Source organism: Oncorhynchus keta, chromosome 24 (genome assembly GCF_023373465.1).
Source record: "Oncorhynchus keta strain PuntledgeMale-10-30-2019 chromosome 24, Oket_V2, whole genome shotgun sequence".
In the NCBI taxonomy this organism is placed as follows: Eukaryota; Metazoa; Chordata; class Actinopteri; order Salmoniformes; family Salmonidae; genus Oncorhynchus; species Oncorhynchus keta.
The window spans coordinates 45,199,296-45,213,250 of NC_068444.1; the positions used below are offsets into that span (position 1 = coordinate 45,199,296).

General features: G+C 44.3%; 1 protein-coding gene across 3 annotated transcripts; it reads left to right on the top strand.

Moving 5' to 3' along the window:
* Window positions 1-287: 287 nt before the first annotated feature.
* On the top strand, window positions 288-12,632 carry LOC118357606 (transmembrane protein 180-like). Of its 3 annotated transcripts, none has more exons than XM_035734889.2 (8): window positions 288-688; window positions 5,688-5,960; window positions 6,142-6,221; window positions 6,412-6,861; window positions 7,272-7,489; window positions 8,028-8,199; window positions 10,263-10,456; window positions 10,618-12,632. In XM_035734889.2, the coding sequence occupies exons 2-8, from the start codon at window positions 5,784-5,786 to the stop codon at window positions 10,872-10,874; spliced, it is 1,548 nt and encodes a 515-aa protein (XP_035590782.1). In that variant the 5' UTR covers window positions 288-688; window positions 5,688-5,783; the 3' UTR covers window positions 10,875-12,632. The 3 variants fall into 3 exon arrangements, with proteins under 3 accessions (XP_035590782.1, XP_035590783.1, XP_035590784.1); XM_035734890.2 differs by lacking the exon at window positions 288-688 and adding an exon at window positions 733-832; XM_035734891.2 differs by lacking the exon at window positions 288-688 and adding an exon at window positions 868-4,448.
* The last annotated feature ends 1,323 nt before the right edge of the window (window positions 12,633-13,955 follow it).

Here is a 13,955-nt window from a genome sequence, read left to right on the forward strand (position 1 = left end):
AAATAAACAGTAAACATTACACTCACAAAAGTGTAGAAGACATTTCAAATGTCATATTATGTATACATACAGTGTTGTAATGATGTGCAAATAGTTCAAGTACAAAATGGAAAATAAATAAATATAAATATGGGTTGTATTTACAATGGTGTTTGTTCTCCACTGGTTGCTCTTGTGGCAACAGGTCACAAATCTTGATGTTGTGATTGCGCACTGTGGTATTTCACCCAATAGATATGGGAGTTTATCAAAATGTGATTTGTTTTCGAATTATTTGTGGGTCTATGGTCATACATTTGGCAGGGGTTAGGAAGTGCAGCTCCGATATTAAGCGGTTTTCCGCAAAATTGCCGGGATGTCACGTGCATCACACTTATATCAGTACACTCGTAATAACCTTAGCATAGCGAAACATCTATCGTATAAAATAAGCCTCGAGTGTCAAAACAGCAATTCATTGTATCTTGACTCAATTCAACACACCCAGTCTTCCCCATTCAGAACTGGTAACTGGACCCATTTTGGGCGGAGTAAAGCCTCTCGCTAGCCTCTTCCTCTCTTGGGAAACCCCTATTCGTGTCTGATTACAGTCATTTGTTGTGACGTCTACTAAATGCAACGTAAACTGTGGCTTGTATTGATTGGAAAGGTTTCCAATTAGTTTCCGATGCTTCGTTTAATGATAATGGTAAGTACATTTTCCGTTTTGTTAGGGGATTGGTCTAACCACAGGTCTAGCTAGTTAACTCGCTGGTTTAGTGGTTAGCCTACGCTAGCTACCAGCTGTCTTTATACGTCTCGGCGACAGCTGATGCAGCGAATACAGCTAACGGTAGCTATCTAACCTGTAGAACGATTGGACACATCTGATACTGGGCCGCAACTATATATTGTGTAGCTAGCTATCTGTATGTGTATAGCTACCTCACTAGCTAACTAGATGTTTGTGTGTGTGTGTGTGTGTGTGTGTGTGTGTGTGTGTGTGTGTGTGTGTGTGATAGCTCCTTTTACTGCATCTAATTCCTGTAAGCCACCCAGTATTGTTATAGCAGCTTTCATTAGGAACGTGTGTGTAATAGCAATAGCTCCCTTTACTGCATCTAATTCCTGTAAGCCACCCAGTATTGTTATAGCAGCTTTCATTGGGAATGTGTGTGTAATAGCAATAGCTCCCTTTACTGCATCTAATTCCTGTAAGCCACCCAGTATTGTTATAGCAGCTTTCATTAGGAATGTGTGTGTGTGTGTGTGTCGGAAGTGGGGTCGAACAATGGGAGTGGGAGAGAACACTTGGCTGCTTATTCCCAGAGGTCTATTCGCTCATCAGCCCAGTCCCAGAGATCAAGTATCAGACCACAGTCCCACGCACTTTCACTGCATCTAACACAGTGTGACAAACTAGCTGTGTAGAGTAGAGTACACAACAAGTGCACAGCCCTCTCTCTGCCAGCCCACCTGCTCTCTCTGCCAAGAAGCTTCTCCAGTCTTAGCAGGCAGGTGAGAGAGCTGCCCTGGCATCCACTATAACTAGAGTTGGTCCTCGTCAGAGGTGTACTGAACTATACTGTACACAAACTACTTTGCTCCTTGTTCCCAGAAGATTAAGTGAGATGGGAATCACATTGTGAGATGTGATCCAATACAGTCGTTCCTCTCCACTGCATGGATCTGATGGGACCAGACACAGCTCGTATTTGCTCTACTCGTAGGCCTATTTGTTGACATTTGGCCTGATCAGAACTCTGTGTGCGATTTCTCTGCTGAGAACCTGTTAGAGAAAACATTACATGGGTAATGCTGGGACAGGGCCATGGCTTGTGTGGTGTAGCATCTAACAGGCAGGTGTGGAGCCGGAGCCTAGGCATTATTAACACAACAAAGATTCCATTGGACGCCACATGTGAGACTTGTGTTCTGAAGGCTGAATCGTGCTGGATCATAGCGGGGAACCTCTATGCTTCACTTCAGATGTCAAACCTACAGCAGTAGCAGTAAACCACCAGGCCACAAAAGACTGGAAAAATACATTCTTAAGCTTTCGAACCAATGCTTTTCAGAATCGCTCCACCCTGTTGACAAATAACAGATGATAGAATTATTTGCTGAAGTGATTCAACATAACATAACATAACTCTATCGAACTTAGACTCCTTTCCTTGATTGACACTGAACAAAGCAAGGCTACACCTTAGTGTGCCTCAGAACCAACCATAGAACAAGAAAATACCAAAAGCTAGAATGTGAGCATCAAGAGATTCAGTGCCTTTTCCATTGTGTCTCTCGTCCTGTGTAAAGGTGGCCAGCCAAATCATTTCTGAGGACAGTGAGGTGGAGTTAGTATCATGAAAGACAGAACCCAAAATCACAATAATCGGAGGATAGGATTACACCGTCCTGTCATCCAGCTGTTCCTAGGTCAGAGGAGACTCATGATTAACTAAGTCATCCTAAATGGGACCCTATTCCCAATGTAGTGCACTACCTTTGACCAAACCCCTAATTGGGTGCTATTTAGGACGCAGCCTAAGGCTCAGCTACTGCTCATAACTTCACTCTCACTTAATGAATACAGTAGGAGTATTCATTATTCAAATGATGTGTACTACAGTTGAGGTCGGACGTTTACATACACTTAGGTTGGAGTCATTAAAACAGTTTTTCAACCACTCCACAAATTTGTTGTTAAACTATAGTTTTGGCAAGTCGGTTAGGGCATCTACTTTGTGCATGACACTTATTTTTTTCCAACATTAGTTTACACACAGATTATTTCACTTATAATTCACTGTATCACTATTCGAGTGGGTCAGAAGTAGAGGTCAACCGATTATGATTTTTCAACGCCAATACCGATACCGATTATTGGAGGACCAAAAAAAGCCGATACCAATTAATCGGCTGATTTAAAAAATATTTATTTTTATTTCTTTGTAATAATGACAACTACAACAATACTGAATGAACACTTATTTTAACTAATAATGCACCAATAAAATAAATTTAGCCTCAAATCAATAATGAAACATGTTCAATTTGGTTTAAATAATGCAAAAACAAAGTGTTGTAAGAAAGCTAACGTTTATGTTCCTTGCTCAGAACATGAGAACATATGAAAGCTGGTGGTTCCTGTTAACATGAGTCTTCAATATTCCCAGGTAAGAAGTTTTAGGTTGTAGTCATTATAGGATTTATAGGACTATTTCGCTCTATACGATTTGTATTTCAAATACCTATGACTATTGGATGTTCTTATAGGCACTTTAGTATAGCTTCCATCCCTCTCCTCGCCGCTACCTGGGCTCGAACCATGGACAACAGCCACCCTCAAAGCAGCATTAACCATGCAGAGCAAGGGGAAGAACTACTCCAAGTCTCAGAGCGAGTGACGTTTGAAACGCTATTAGCGCGCACCCCACTAACTAGCTAGCCATTTCACATCGGTTACAGCGGCCTAATCTTGGGAGTTGATAGGCTTGAAGTCATAAACAGCGCAATGCTTGAAGCATTGCGAAGAGCTGCTGGCAAAACGCATGAAAGTGCCGTTTGAATGAATGCTTACGAGCCTGCTGGTGCATACCATCGCTCAGTCAGACTGCTCTATCAAATCATAGACTTAATTATAACATAACACACAGAAATACGAGCCTTTGGTCATTAATATGGTCGAATCCGGAAAGATCATTTCGAAAACAAAATGTTTATTCTTTCAGTGAAATACGGAAACTTTCCGTATTTTATCTAATGGATGGCATCCCTAAGTCTAAATATTGCTGTTACATTGCACAACCTTCAATGTTATGTCATAATTACATGAAATTCTGGCAAATTAGTTCACAATGAGCCAGGTGGCCCAAACTGTTGCATATACCCTGACTCTGTGTGCAATGAACGCAAGAGAAGTGACCCAATTTTACCTGGTTAATATTGCCTGCTAACCTTTCTTTTAGCTAAATATGCAGGTTTAAAAATATATACTTTTGTGTATTGATTTTAAGAAAGGCATTGATGTTTATAGTTAGGTACACGACAGCCCTTTTTCGTGAATGCGCACCGCATCGATAATATGCAGTGCAGGACACGCTAACTAGTCAATGCTAGCTAGCAACTTACCTTGGCTTCTTACTGCATTCACATAACAGGCAGGCTCCTCGTGGGGCAGGTGGTTAGAGCGTTGGACTAGTTAACCGTAAGGTTGCAAGATTGAATCCCTGAGCTGACAAGGTAAAAATCTGTTGTTCTGCCCCTGAACAAGGCGGTTAACCCACCGTTCCTAGGCCGTCATTAAAAATAAGAATGTGTTCTCAACTGACTTGCCTAGTTATTTTATTTTTTTATTAAAAAAATTCTTCAATCACATGTACAGCGGATTCTCAAGATCTTGCACACTAATGAGATGCTATTGAGCCCACACTACTACACTGTCTGAGCCAAGGACGACATGCCTTCTGGTAAGTTTTGATTACAATACTGGGTGAGGTGAATATACACTGCTCAAAAAAATAAAGGGAACACTTAAACAACACAATGTAACTCCAAGTCAATCACACTTCTGTGAAATCAAACTGTCCACTTAGGAAGCAACACTGATTGACAATACATTTCACATGCTGTTGTGCAAATGGAATAAACAGGTGAAAATTATAGGCAATTAGCAAGACACCAGGGGAGAATGTTTTTCCCCACAAAGGGCATTATTACAGACAGAAATATGCCTCAGACGATCCCGCAGGTGAAGAAGCCAGATGTGGAGGTCCTGGGTTGGCGTGGTTACACGTGGTCTGCTGTTGTGAGGCCGGTTGGACGTACTTTGCTCCGTTTGTCTTTGCCTCAAACCTGACTAGTCTCATAGTCCCAGAAAAACATCTCCACCACATGATGCTGCCACCACCATGCTTCACCGTAGGGATGGTGCCAGGTTTCCACCCGAGGTGACGCTTGGCATTCAGGCCAAAGAGTTCAATCTTGGTTTCATCAGACCAGGTAATTTTGTTTCTCATGGTCTGAGAGTCCAAACTTCTTACATTTTAAGAATGATGGAGGCCTCTGTGTTCTTGTGGACCGTCAATGCTGCAGACATTTTTGGTACCCTTCCCCTGATCTGTGCCTCGACACAATCCTTTCTTGGAGCTCTACAGACAATTCCTTTGACCTCGTGGCTTGGTTTTTGCTCTGACATGAACTGTCAACTGTGGCACCTTACAGGTGTGTGCCTTTCCAAATCATGTCCAATCAATTGAATTGAACACAGGTGGACTCCAATCAAGTTGTAAAAACATCTCAAGGATGGAAACAGGATGCACCTAAGCTCAATTTCGAGCCCAATAGAAAAGGGTCTGAATACTTTTAAATAAATAAGGTATTTCTGTTTTTTTTTAATAAATTGGCAAACTTTTCAAAACTGTTTTTGCTTTGTCATTTTGGGGTATTGTATGTAGATTGATGAGGAAATGTTTTTATTTAATCAATTTGAGAATAAGGCTGTAATGTAACAAAATGTGGGGTCTGAATGCTTTCCGAATGCACTCTAAGTAAGCTGTGTTACTCTTGCTCCTTTGTGTCTATTTGCTAAAGCGGCCTCTTCTCCCACACTGTACATTAACCTAGCCTAGCCCACCTCACACTTCACACATCCACATTTAGTCTTCCCTCCAAATGGTGGTTGACATGTGTCTTGTTTGCTCTGGTAGGAGTGGGTACGGTGGTGCCCCAGCCCCCTGGTCTGTGGGATGACTCGATGAGTGTGGCGGCGGGGCACGGAACAGCAGAGCGACTGAGTGAGAAGAATGGGCAGTAGGGGCTGTGACTGCAGGCTCGCTGTCTCCACTGGTGTCCCTACTGCGGTCCTCTACGGCTCCCTGTCCCTGTTTGTCTCCATTCTGCACAACGTCTTCCTGCTCTACTACGTGGAGACCTTTGTCTCCGTTTATAAGATCGACAAGCTCTCCTTTTGGGTTGGAGAGGTGAGTGACAGTTCCTGCCTTCAATGGATGATTATAATATTTGTGGTTTGGACGCTTTCTGCTTTAGACGATGACAAATGGATAAAGCAGAAAGACTGATACCTGGCTTTTTTTCTCGGTTAGGATGTTTAACTGTCCTGTTACACGAACTCCTCCAACACTGACTCTCTGTCCCACACAGACAGTGTTCCTGATATGGAACAGCTTAAACGACCCTCTCTTCGGCTGGCTGAGTGACCGCTCCTTCCTCAGCTCCCCACAGTAAGACGTTCTCTTTTCATCGTTTTCTCAAATCAATGGTGCACCTCTCTCTCTCTCTCTCTCTTTTTCAATCGCTACGTCTCTCTCTTTTTCACACTGTCTTGGAAGCACGGTTGGATAGCACAGTTAGCGGTAGAAGTTTCTTTACCATTTTGCACTGTCCTTTTTTTCTCTCTCCCCTCTATCGTAGATCTGGCCCCCAGATCTCCAGCCCAGAGGTGGTACTAAAGCGTCTGGCTGCCCTCTCTAGGAATGGCCCCCTGTTCGCCCTCTCCTTCCTGGCTTTCTGGGTGTCATGGGCGCGGCCGGGCCTCCAGTTCCTGGTGTGCTTGTGCTTGTATGACGGCTTCCTCACCGTGGTGGACCTCAACCACAACGCCCTGCTGGCCGACCTGGCCGTGTCGGCCTACGACCGCACGCGCCTTAACTTCCACTGCTCTCTGTTCAGTGCCCTGGGCTCGCTCTCTGTCTTCCTGTCCTACAGCGTCTGGGACAAGGGTGACTTCTACTCGTTCCGGCTGTTCTGCGTAGCGCTGGCGGTCGTCTCCGCACTAGGCTTCACCGGCGTGTCGCGCCTGTTGAAGAGCCGCTTTCAGAAAGAGGCGCGCCTGAGACGGGACGAGGCGCTGAAACTCAAAGAGTAGGTGACATTATTATTCATCATGTATGCACTTGAGAAACACTTGGTTTACATTATGCACTGACAAGCAAGTGGTAACTGAATAACGGCACCCATTCTTGGTTTGCTTCCCACAACTCACCTTATGGCGTCAAATCAGGCGTTTTAATCTGTCTACTCCTGTGGTGTCTATTCCAGCCATGGCCAGGCATTTTTTTCTTGCTAATGGGAATTTCAAAGAGACTGAAATGTGAGCAAATAGAATTGATGCACAGTTTGCACACACTCATTCAGTCTGTTGGGCAGGTAGATAAACAGCAACACCTGCTCAGGTTACAGACTCAATCTCGTGTGTGTGTGTGTGTGTGTGTGTGTGAGTGATGCTACACTAGATGTCATTTCACTAATCCCCCCCCTTCCCTCTGGCTCAGGTTGAGTATTGGCCAGGGCCCTCTAACCCAGCAGGAGAAGCCAGTCACTCTAGGAGAGTATCTAAGGCAGCTCTCCAAGCACAGAAACTTCATGTGGTTCGCCTCTATGAACCTGGTCCAGGTGTTTCACTGTCACTTCAACAACAACTTCTTCCCTCTGTTCCTGGAGCACCTCCTCTCTGACAGCATCTCTGCCTCCACCGGCTCCATTCTGCTGGGTAAGAGGAGTACTGCTTGGATATATGCACCATGACAAGGGATGGGCCTCAAGTATAGAATGGGCTTAGTTTCATACCCTGATCCCAGATCTGTTTGGGGCTGTCTTGGCAATTTCTATGGCCATTGTCACGTTTGGCCTGACAAATGACCATAGGAGTTGGCGAGACGGAACAAACAGATCTTGGATCAGGCTATTCGTTTTGGTCTGTTTACATTTTATGGAAGGATTAGTACTTAGAATGTGAGGAAACACAGTTTATCACTTGTCTGCATACATTTAATAAATATGGCTTTTCAGTCCACGGTCACACTATTTGGTTAGTCTGGATTTTCCATCTGTATATGCTCAACAGATGGTCATACTTTCAACAATCTATCAGTTGATAAGCAACTGCTTGTTAAGATTAGGTTTAGAATTAGGATAAGGGCTAAGGTTAGGGTTAGAGCTAGGGTTAATCCACCTGTAGATGCTGTACAGACTATCCAAATAAAGTGTTACCCAGTCCACTAACAGCTGTTCTTGACAACTCCTCACAGGGATCTCCTACATAGCACCCCACCTGAACAACCTGTATTTCCTGACCCTGTGTCAGCGCTACGGGGTCTACACGGTCATCCGCTGGCTGTTCCTGGTCAAGCTGGCTCTCAGTGTGGCCATGCTGTTGGCCGGGGCCGACCAGGTCTATCTGCTGTGCATCTTCATCGCCAGGTACTGACACACACACACTTTCTTAATTCAATCGAATACTGTGCACTAGCTGCTAATGTAAGATACTGAGCTGCTAATGTAAGATACTGACATCGTTTGCTAGAAATGTTAATAAATAACACATCTGTATTTCATTTTTACATATCAAGGTCATGTACTCAAGTCACGGAAATTATTTTCATATCAAGGACTCAGTGTTGTGTGTTTTTCCAACACTTGTCGAAGCTGAGCGAATGAATGAAGATTCCCAGCTTACCCAGCAGTTTTGTGTGGCTCTGTTTGCATTGTACCTGGCTGGGTGTTGTGTGTCAGCCAACCAACCAATCCCTTTATCAACACGGGGCTGGCAGAGGCTGGACGCAGCCTACCACTAGTCCCCTTGTCACAGTGCCATTGTTTTCCTAGACCGAAATGAGAGAAAGTCATAGTGGAGGAGAGGCTTTTCTCTGTTGGTTTGGGCCTTTCTATAAATGCCTTGACCTTTTAGCCCAGAAGGCGTTTTGCCTTCTCCTTTCTTTCCCTTCTAAACGCCTGCTCGGGGAAATCGGTTGCATATTCCACATCGTTGTATATTAGCAGATCAAACGCAGACAATGTGTAAGCATGTCAGCCCAGGACCTCCACATCCGGCTTCTTCACCTGCGGGATCGTCTGATACCAGCCACCTGGACAGCTGATGAAACTGTGGGTTTGTACAACTGAAGAATTTCTGTAAAAATGGTCAGAATCTGTCTCAGGAAAGCTCATCTACGTGCTTGCTGTCCTTCACGGATGAGTCCCAGTTTCAACTCTACCGGGCAGATGGCAGACAGCGTGAATGGTGCCGTGTGGGCAAGTGGTTTGCTGACGTCAACGTTGTGAACACAGTGCCTCGTGGTGGCTGTGGGGTTATGGTATGGGCAGGCATAAGCTATAGACAATGAACACTTGTATTTTATCAATTTGAATGCACAGAGATACTATGACAAGATCCTGAGGCTCATTTTCGTGCCATTCATCCGCCGCCATCACTTCATGTTTCAGCATGATAATGCACAGCCCAATGACACAGATCTGTACACAATTCCTGGAAGCTGAATATGTTCCAGTTTTTCCATGGCCTGCATACTCATCAGACATGTCACAAATTGAGCATGTTCGGGGTGCTCTGGATTGACGTGTACAACAGCAGGTTGCAGTTCCCGCCAATATCCAGCAACTTCGCACAGCCATTGAAGAGGAGTGGGACAATATTCCACAGGCCACAATCAACAGCCTTATCAATTTTATGCGAAGATGTGTCATGCTGTATGAGGCAAATGGTGGTCACACCAGATAGACTTTTTGTCTGATCCACAACCCTACACAACCCTAAGGTATCTGTGAGCAACAGATTTATATCTGTATTCCCATTCATGTGAAGTTCATAGATTAGGGCGTAATTCATTTAATTCAATTGACTGATTTCCTCATGAACTGTAACTCAGTAAAGTTTTTAATATTTTTGTTCAGTGTATTTAGCTGTCTTATGGCTTGGGGGCAGAAGCTGTTCAGGGTCTTGTTGGTTGCGGACTTGGTTCATCTGTACCGCTTGCCATACGGTAGCAGAGGCCTTCCTCTGACATCGCCTGGTATAGAGGTACTGGATGGCAGGGAGGTCAGCCCCAGTGATGTACTGGGCCGTACACACTACCCTCTGTAGAACCTTGCGGTCTGATGCCAAGCAGTTGCCATACATAACAATGATCTAGCCAGTCAAGATGCTCTCAGTGGTGCAGCTGTAGAACGTTTTGAAGATCTGAGGGTCAATGCTAAATCTTTTCAGCCTCCTGAGGAGGAAGAAGTGTTGTCATGCCTGTGTTCATGACTGTGTTGGTGTGTGAAATTCCTTGAAGCTCTCAACGCGCTCCACTACAGCCCCGTTGATGTGAATGGGGGGTGTGCTCGGGCCTCCGTTTCCAGTAGTCCACTATCAGCTCCTTTTGTCTTGCTGATGTTGAGGAAAAATTGGAAACAGTGTTGACACTACTTCAGTAATGGCTCTGAAATATGCTTCTACTCTTGTGCTCCCCCCCTCCCTCAAGTAACCGGGTGTTTACGGAGGGCACCTGCAAGCTGTTGAACCTGGTCATCACAGACCTGGTGGATGAGGACTTTGTGGTGAACCAGCGCCAGCAGGCCGCATCAGCGCTGCTCTTCGGTATGGTGGCCCTGGTAACCAAGCCTGGCCAGACCTTTGCTCCTCTCATCGGCACCTGGTTGCTGTGTGTCTACACAGGTACAAATTGACAGAGGGGCGAAAGCACAAAAGTCTGTTTTAATAAAGGCTCCTCGAAAATGGAGGAGATGCTAGAATCAAACCAATTTCACTAACCCTCTCTAGGTGGATTCCCACGCGTTCGTGCCTGTTCTTTATTCTCAGCATCTCTCTATTTCCAGGCTATGATATCTTTGAGAGAAACTCCATACAGGACTCTGCGGCAGCGATGGCATCCCCTGTCTCAGGCCAAGCAGGCTTCACTGTTCCACTTCGCCAGGGCTGTTTCTACCTGCTGGTGTTTGTGCCCATCTCCTGCGCCCTGCTGCAGCTACTGGCCTGGTCCCGCTTCACCCTCCACGGCCGCAGACTGCAGGGCGTCAAGGCCCAGAGGCAGGGAACCCAGCACAGCCACCTCATGGATGTCAAGGCCATCTGATCTGTGTCCAGCCCTTCCGCACCTTCGCTCAACTGCATGATGCTATACCACCCTCTGCCACTGGGGTCAGCAGGATGGAACACTGGAGAACAGATTTAAATCCCACTGTCAGGGACAAAAATATACTGTGAGAATCTTGCCTTATTTTGATATTAAGAGGACAAAGACTATATGTATGAACTGATGACTAAATGATACAGCAGAGCCAATCAAAGAATAAGATTCCCATGCCCCTCTCTGGGACAGGGCGAGTAGACCATCCTAGGTTGAGGCGCAGCCTGGAATGCATTTCCATCCCCAAAGGAACACAAATTGTCACCAACTTTGCTATTAAAGTGTGGTTACCCATTTTTGTATTTTTCACCCCATGGCAAAATGTGTTAAATTGCTGTGTGAAGGAAAATATTAAGTATGAAGGGGAAAAAAATGGGTGTATGTGCACACGAGTATAAAATCTAAAGCCTGATTTGCATGGACCTTGCGCTTTAAATTACAATTAGTGTTGAACCATCACCATGCTATTCTCTGTATCTTTATGAAGTACTTCTAGTATGAATCTGCATGTTCAGAATTGTAAAAAGTCAAGGAACTATTTCTCTATTTGTTTTACTGTGACCAGTACTTCTACTATAATAGCTGCCGTCTCCAATATTCAACTGAATTGCCTCGTGTTTTCTCACGCATTGTTGTAACGTTTGAAGGTGATGTGTTTAGCATTTAGGTAGCGATTACAAAACAAGGCCCTTAAACAACTTCTGTTTACATGTGTACCCCAGTTCAGGAAAGAGATGTATCTTTACACAGTGTACGAAACATTAGGAATACCTGCTCTTTCCATGAGACTGACCAGGTGAAAGCCATGATCCCTTATTGTAGTTAAATCCACTTCAGTCAGTGTAGATGAAGGGTTAAAGAAGGAGTTTTATGAATTGCTTATGTTTGCCATTCAGAGGGCGACTGGGCAAAGGGAAAACCTTTAAGTGCCTTTGAACGGTAGGTAGTAGGTGCCAGGAAGCACCGGTTTGAGTGTCAAGAACGGCAACGCTGCTGGGTTTTTCATGCTCAATAGTTTCCTGTGTTTATAAAGAATGGTCCACCATGCAACGGACATTCAGCCAACTTGACACAACTGTGCGAAGCATCCACGTGGAACACTTTCGACACCTTGTAGAGTCCGTGCCCCGGCGAATTGAGGCTGTTTTGAGGGCAAATGTGGGTGCTACGCAATATTAGGAAGGTGTTCCTAATGTTTTGTACACTGTGTATATACTGTACCATGAAGCGAATTGAGAAACAGATTTGACTGAAAATGTGAAACTGTTTTGCCATGATGACCCAACTAATATATGATCATCATGAAGAATACATTCCGTACTTTTTCCAAAGTTTAGTTTTGAATACTGCTGCTACATGGTTTTCTATGTGAACAGAGTATTAAAGGAGTCTTAAATTCCATCACATTAGTATTACATTTTTTTTCTAAAGTATTGTGATAATTTGAAGACGCCTTGATAGTAGTGTTTTTAAGTGACTCAGGAATTCCAGTTTCAGCACCATGTGATTCACTTAGCCAGAATGGAAAGCAGAGGTTTGATCTTATAAGACATCCTTACGGTATACAGCAGAGATGCCTGTATTTGCCAGTTTTGTTACGGAATACTGTACAATGTATCTGTCTGGTTGTACCCCTGCTCATTGTAGCATCGGCCATTTCCGACCATCTTTGTGACCTTTTATTAAAGTGATCTCACTACTTGAGAGTTTGTGGAATGTGTCTTGTTGCTCACTTTCACAGATATGTTATGGTCTGTTAGACTTGTCCTAACTTCGCAGCCTCGCACCAAACCCAGGAGCTCCTGTCTGTGTCTGGGCTACCTTCACTCACTAGACTAGGACAGGTGAAGTGTCACACCTCAGGCCTATTAAACCTAATGACTAAATTCCAAATACCTTTCATTGTAATTAAGGTCCAATGCAGCTGTTTTTATCTCAATATCAAATCATTTCTGGGTAACAATTAAGCACCTTACTGTGATTTGTTTTCAAATGAAATTAATTGATGTATAAAATTGATACTATAGACCTTGCGAACTATGCTTGCCAACTATCGCATGTAATCGCCATACAGAGAGTATCAAGTAACCATTCAGAGCCAGCGATCAGTCATTTAATTAGCCATTTTCAGACGCTGACAAGATGCAAGTGATGTAACACCTGCGGTAACATGATTTTGGACAGTTCAAATCAAATCAAACTTAATTTTTCACATGCGCCGAATACATCACGTGTAGACCTTACCGTGAAATGCTTACTTACAAGTCCTTAACCAACAGTGCAGTTCAAGAAGAGTTAAGAAAATATTTACCAAATATACTCAAGTAAAAAATGATAAAAAGTAGCACAATAACATAACAATAACGAGGCCATGTGTGGAGGTACAGGTTATAGGTAATTTGTACATGTAGGTAGGGGTGAAGTGACTATGCATAGATAATAAACAGTGAGTAGCAGCAGTGTACAAAATACATGGGGGTCAATGTATGTGTCCAGTGGCCATTTGATTAACTGTTCAGCAGTCTCATGGCTTGGGGGCAGAAGCTGTTAAGGAGCCGTTTTGGACCTAGACTTGGTGCTCCGGTACCGCTTGACGTGCGTGAGCAGAGAAAACAGTCTATGACTTGGGTGACTGGAGTCTCGTGACAATTTTATGGGCTTTCCTCTGACACCGCCTATTATATAGGTCCTGGATGGCAGGAAGCTTGGGCCCAGTGATGTACTGGGCCGTATGCACTACCCTCTGTTGTGCCTTATGGTCAGATATCGAGCACAACCGGTCAGGATGCTCTCAATAGTGCAGCTGTAGAACGTTTTGAGGATCTGGGGACCCATGCCAAATCTTTTCAGTCTCCTGAGGAGGAAAATGTTTTGTTGTGCCCTCTTCACGACTGTCTTGATGTGTTTGGACCATGATGTGGACACCAAGGCACTTAAAACTCTTGACCCGCTCCACCAAAGCCCTGTTGATGTTAATGGGGGCCTGTTCGGCCCGTCTTTTCCTGTAGTCCAAACTCAGCTCCTTTG

Coding starts and splice junctions, on each gene's coding strand:
- LOC118357606 (XM_035734889.2), top strand. CDS start 5,784: ATGGGCAGTAGGGGCTGTGACTGCAGGCTCGCTGTCTCCACTGGTGTC. Junction 6,222..6,411: donor TCCTTCCTCAGCTCCCCACA/GTAAGACGTTCT, acceptor CCTCTATCGTAG/ATCTGGCCCCCAGATCTCCA. Junction 8,200..10,262: donor CTGTGCATCTTCATCGCCAG/GTACTGACACAC, acceptor CCCTCCCTCAAG/TAACCGGGTGTTTACGGAGG.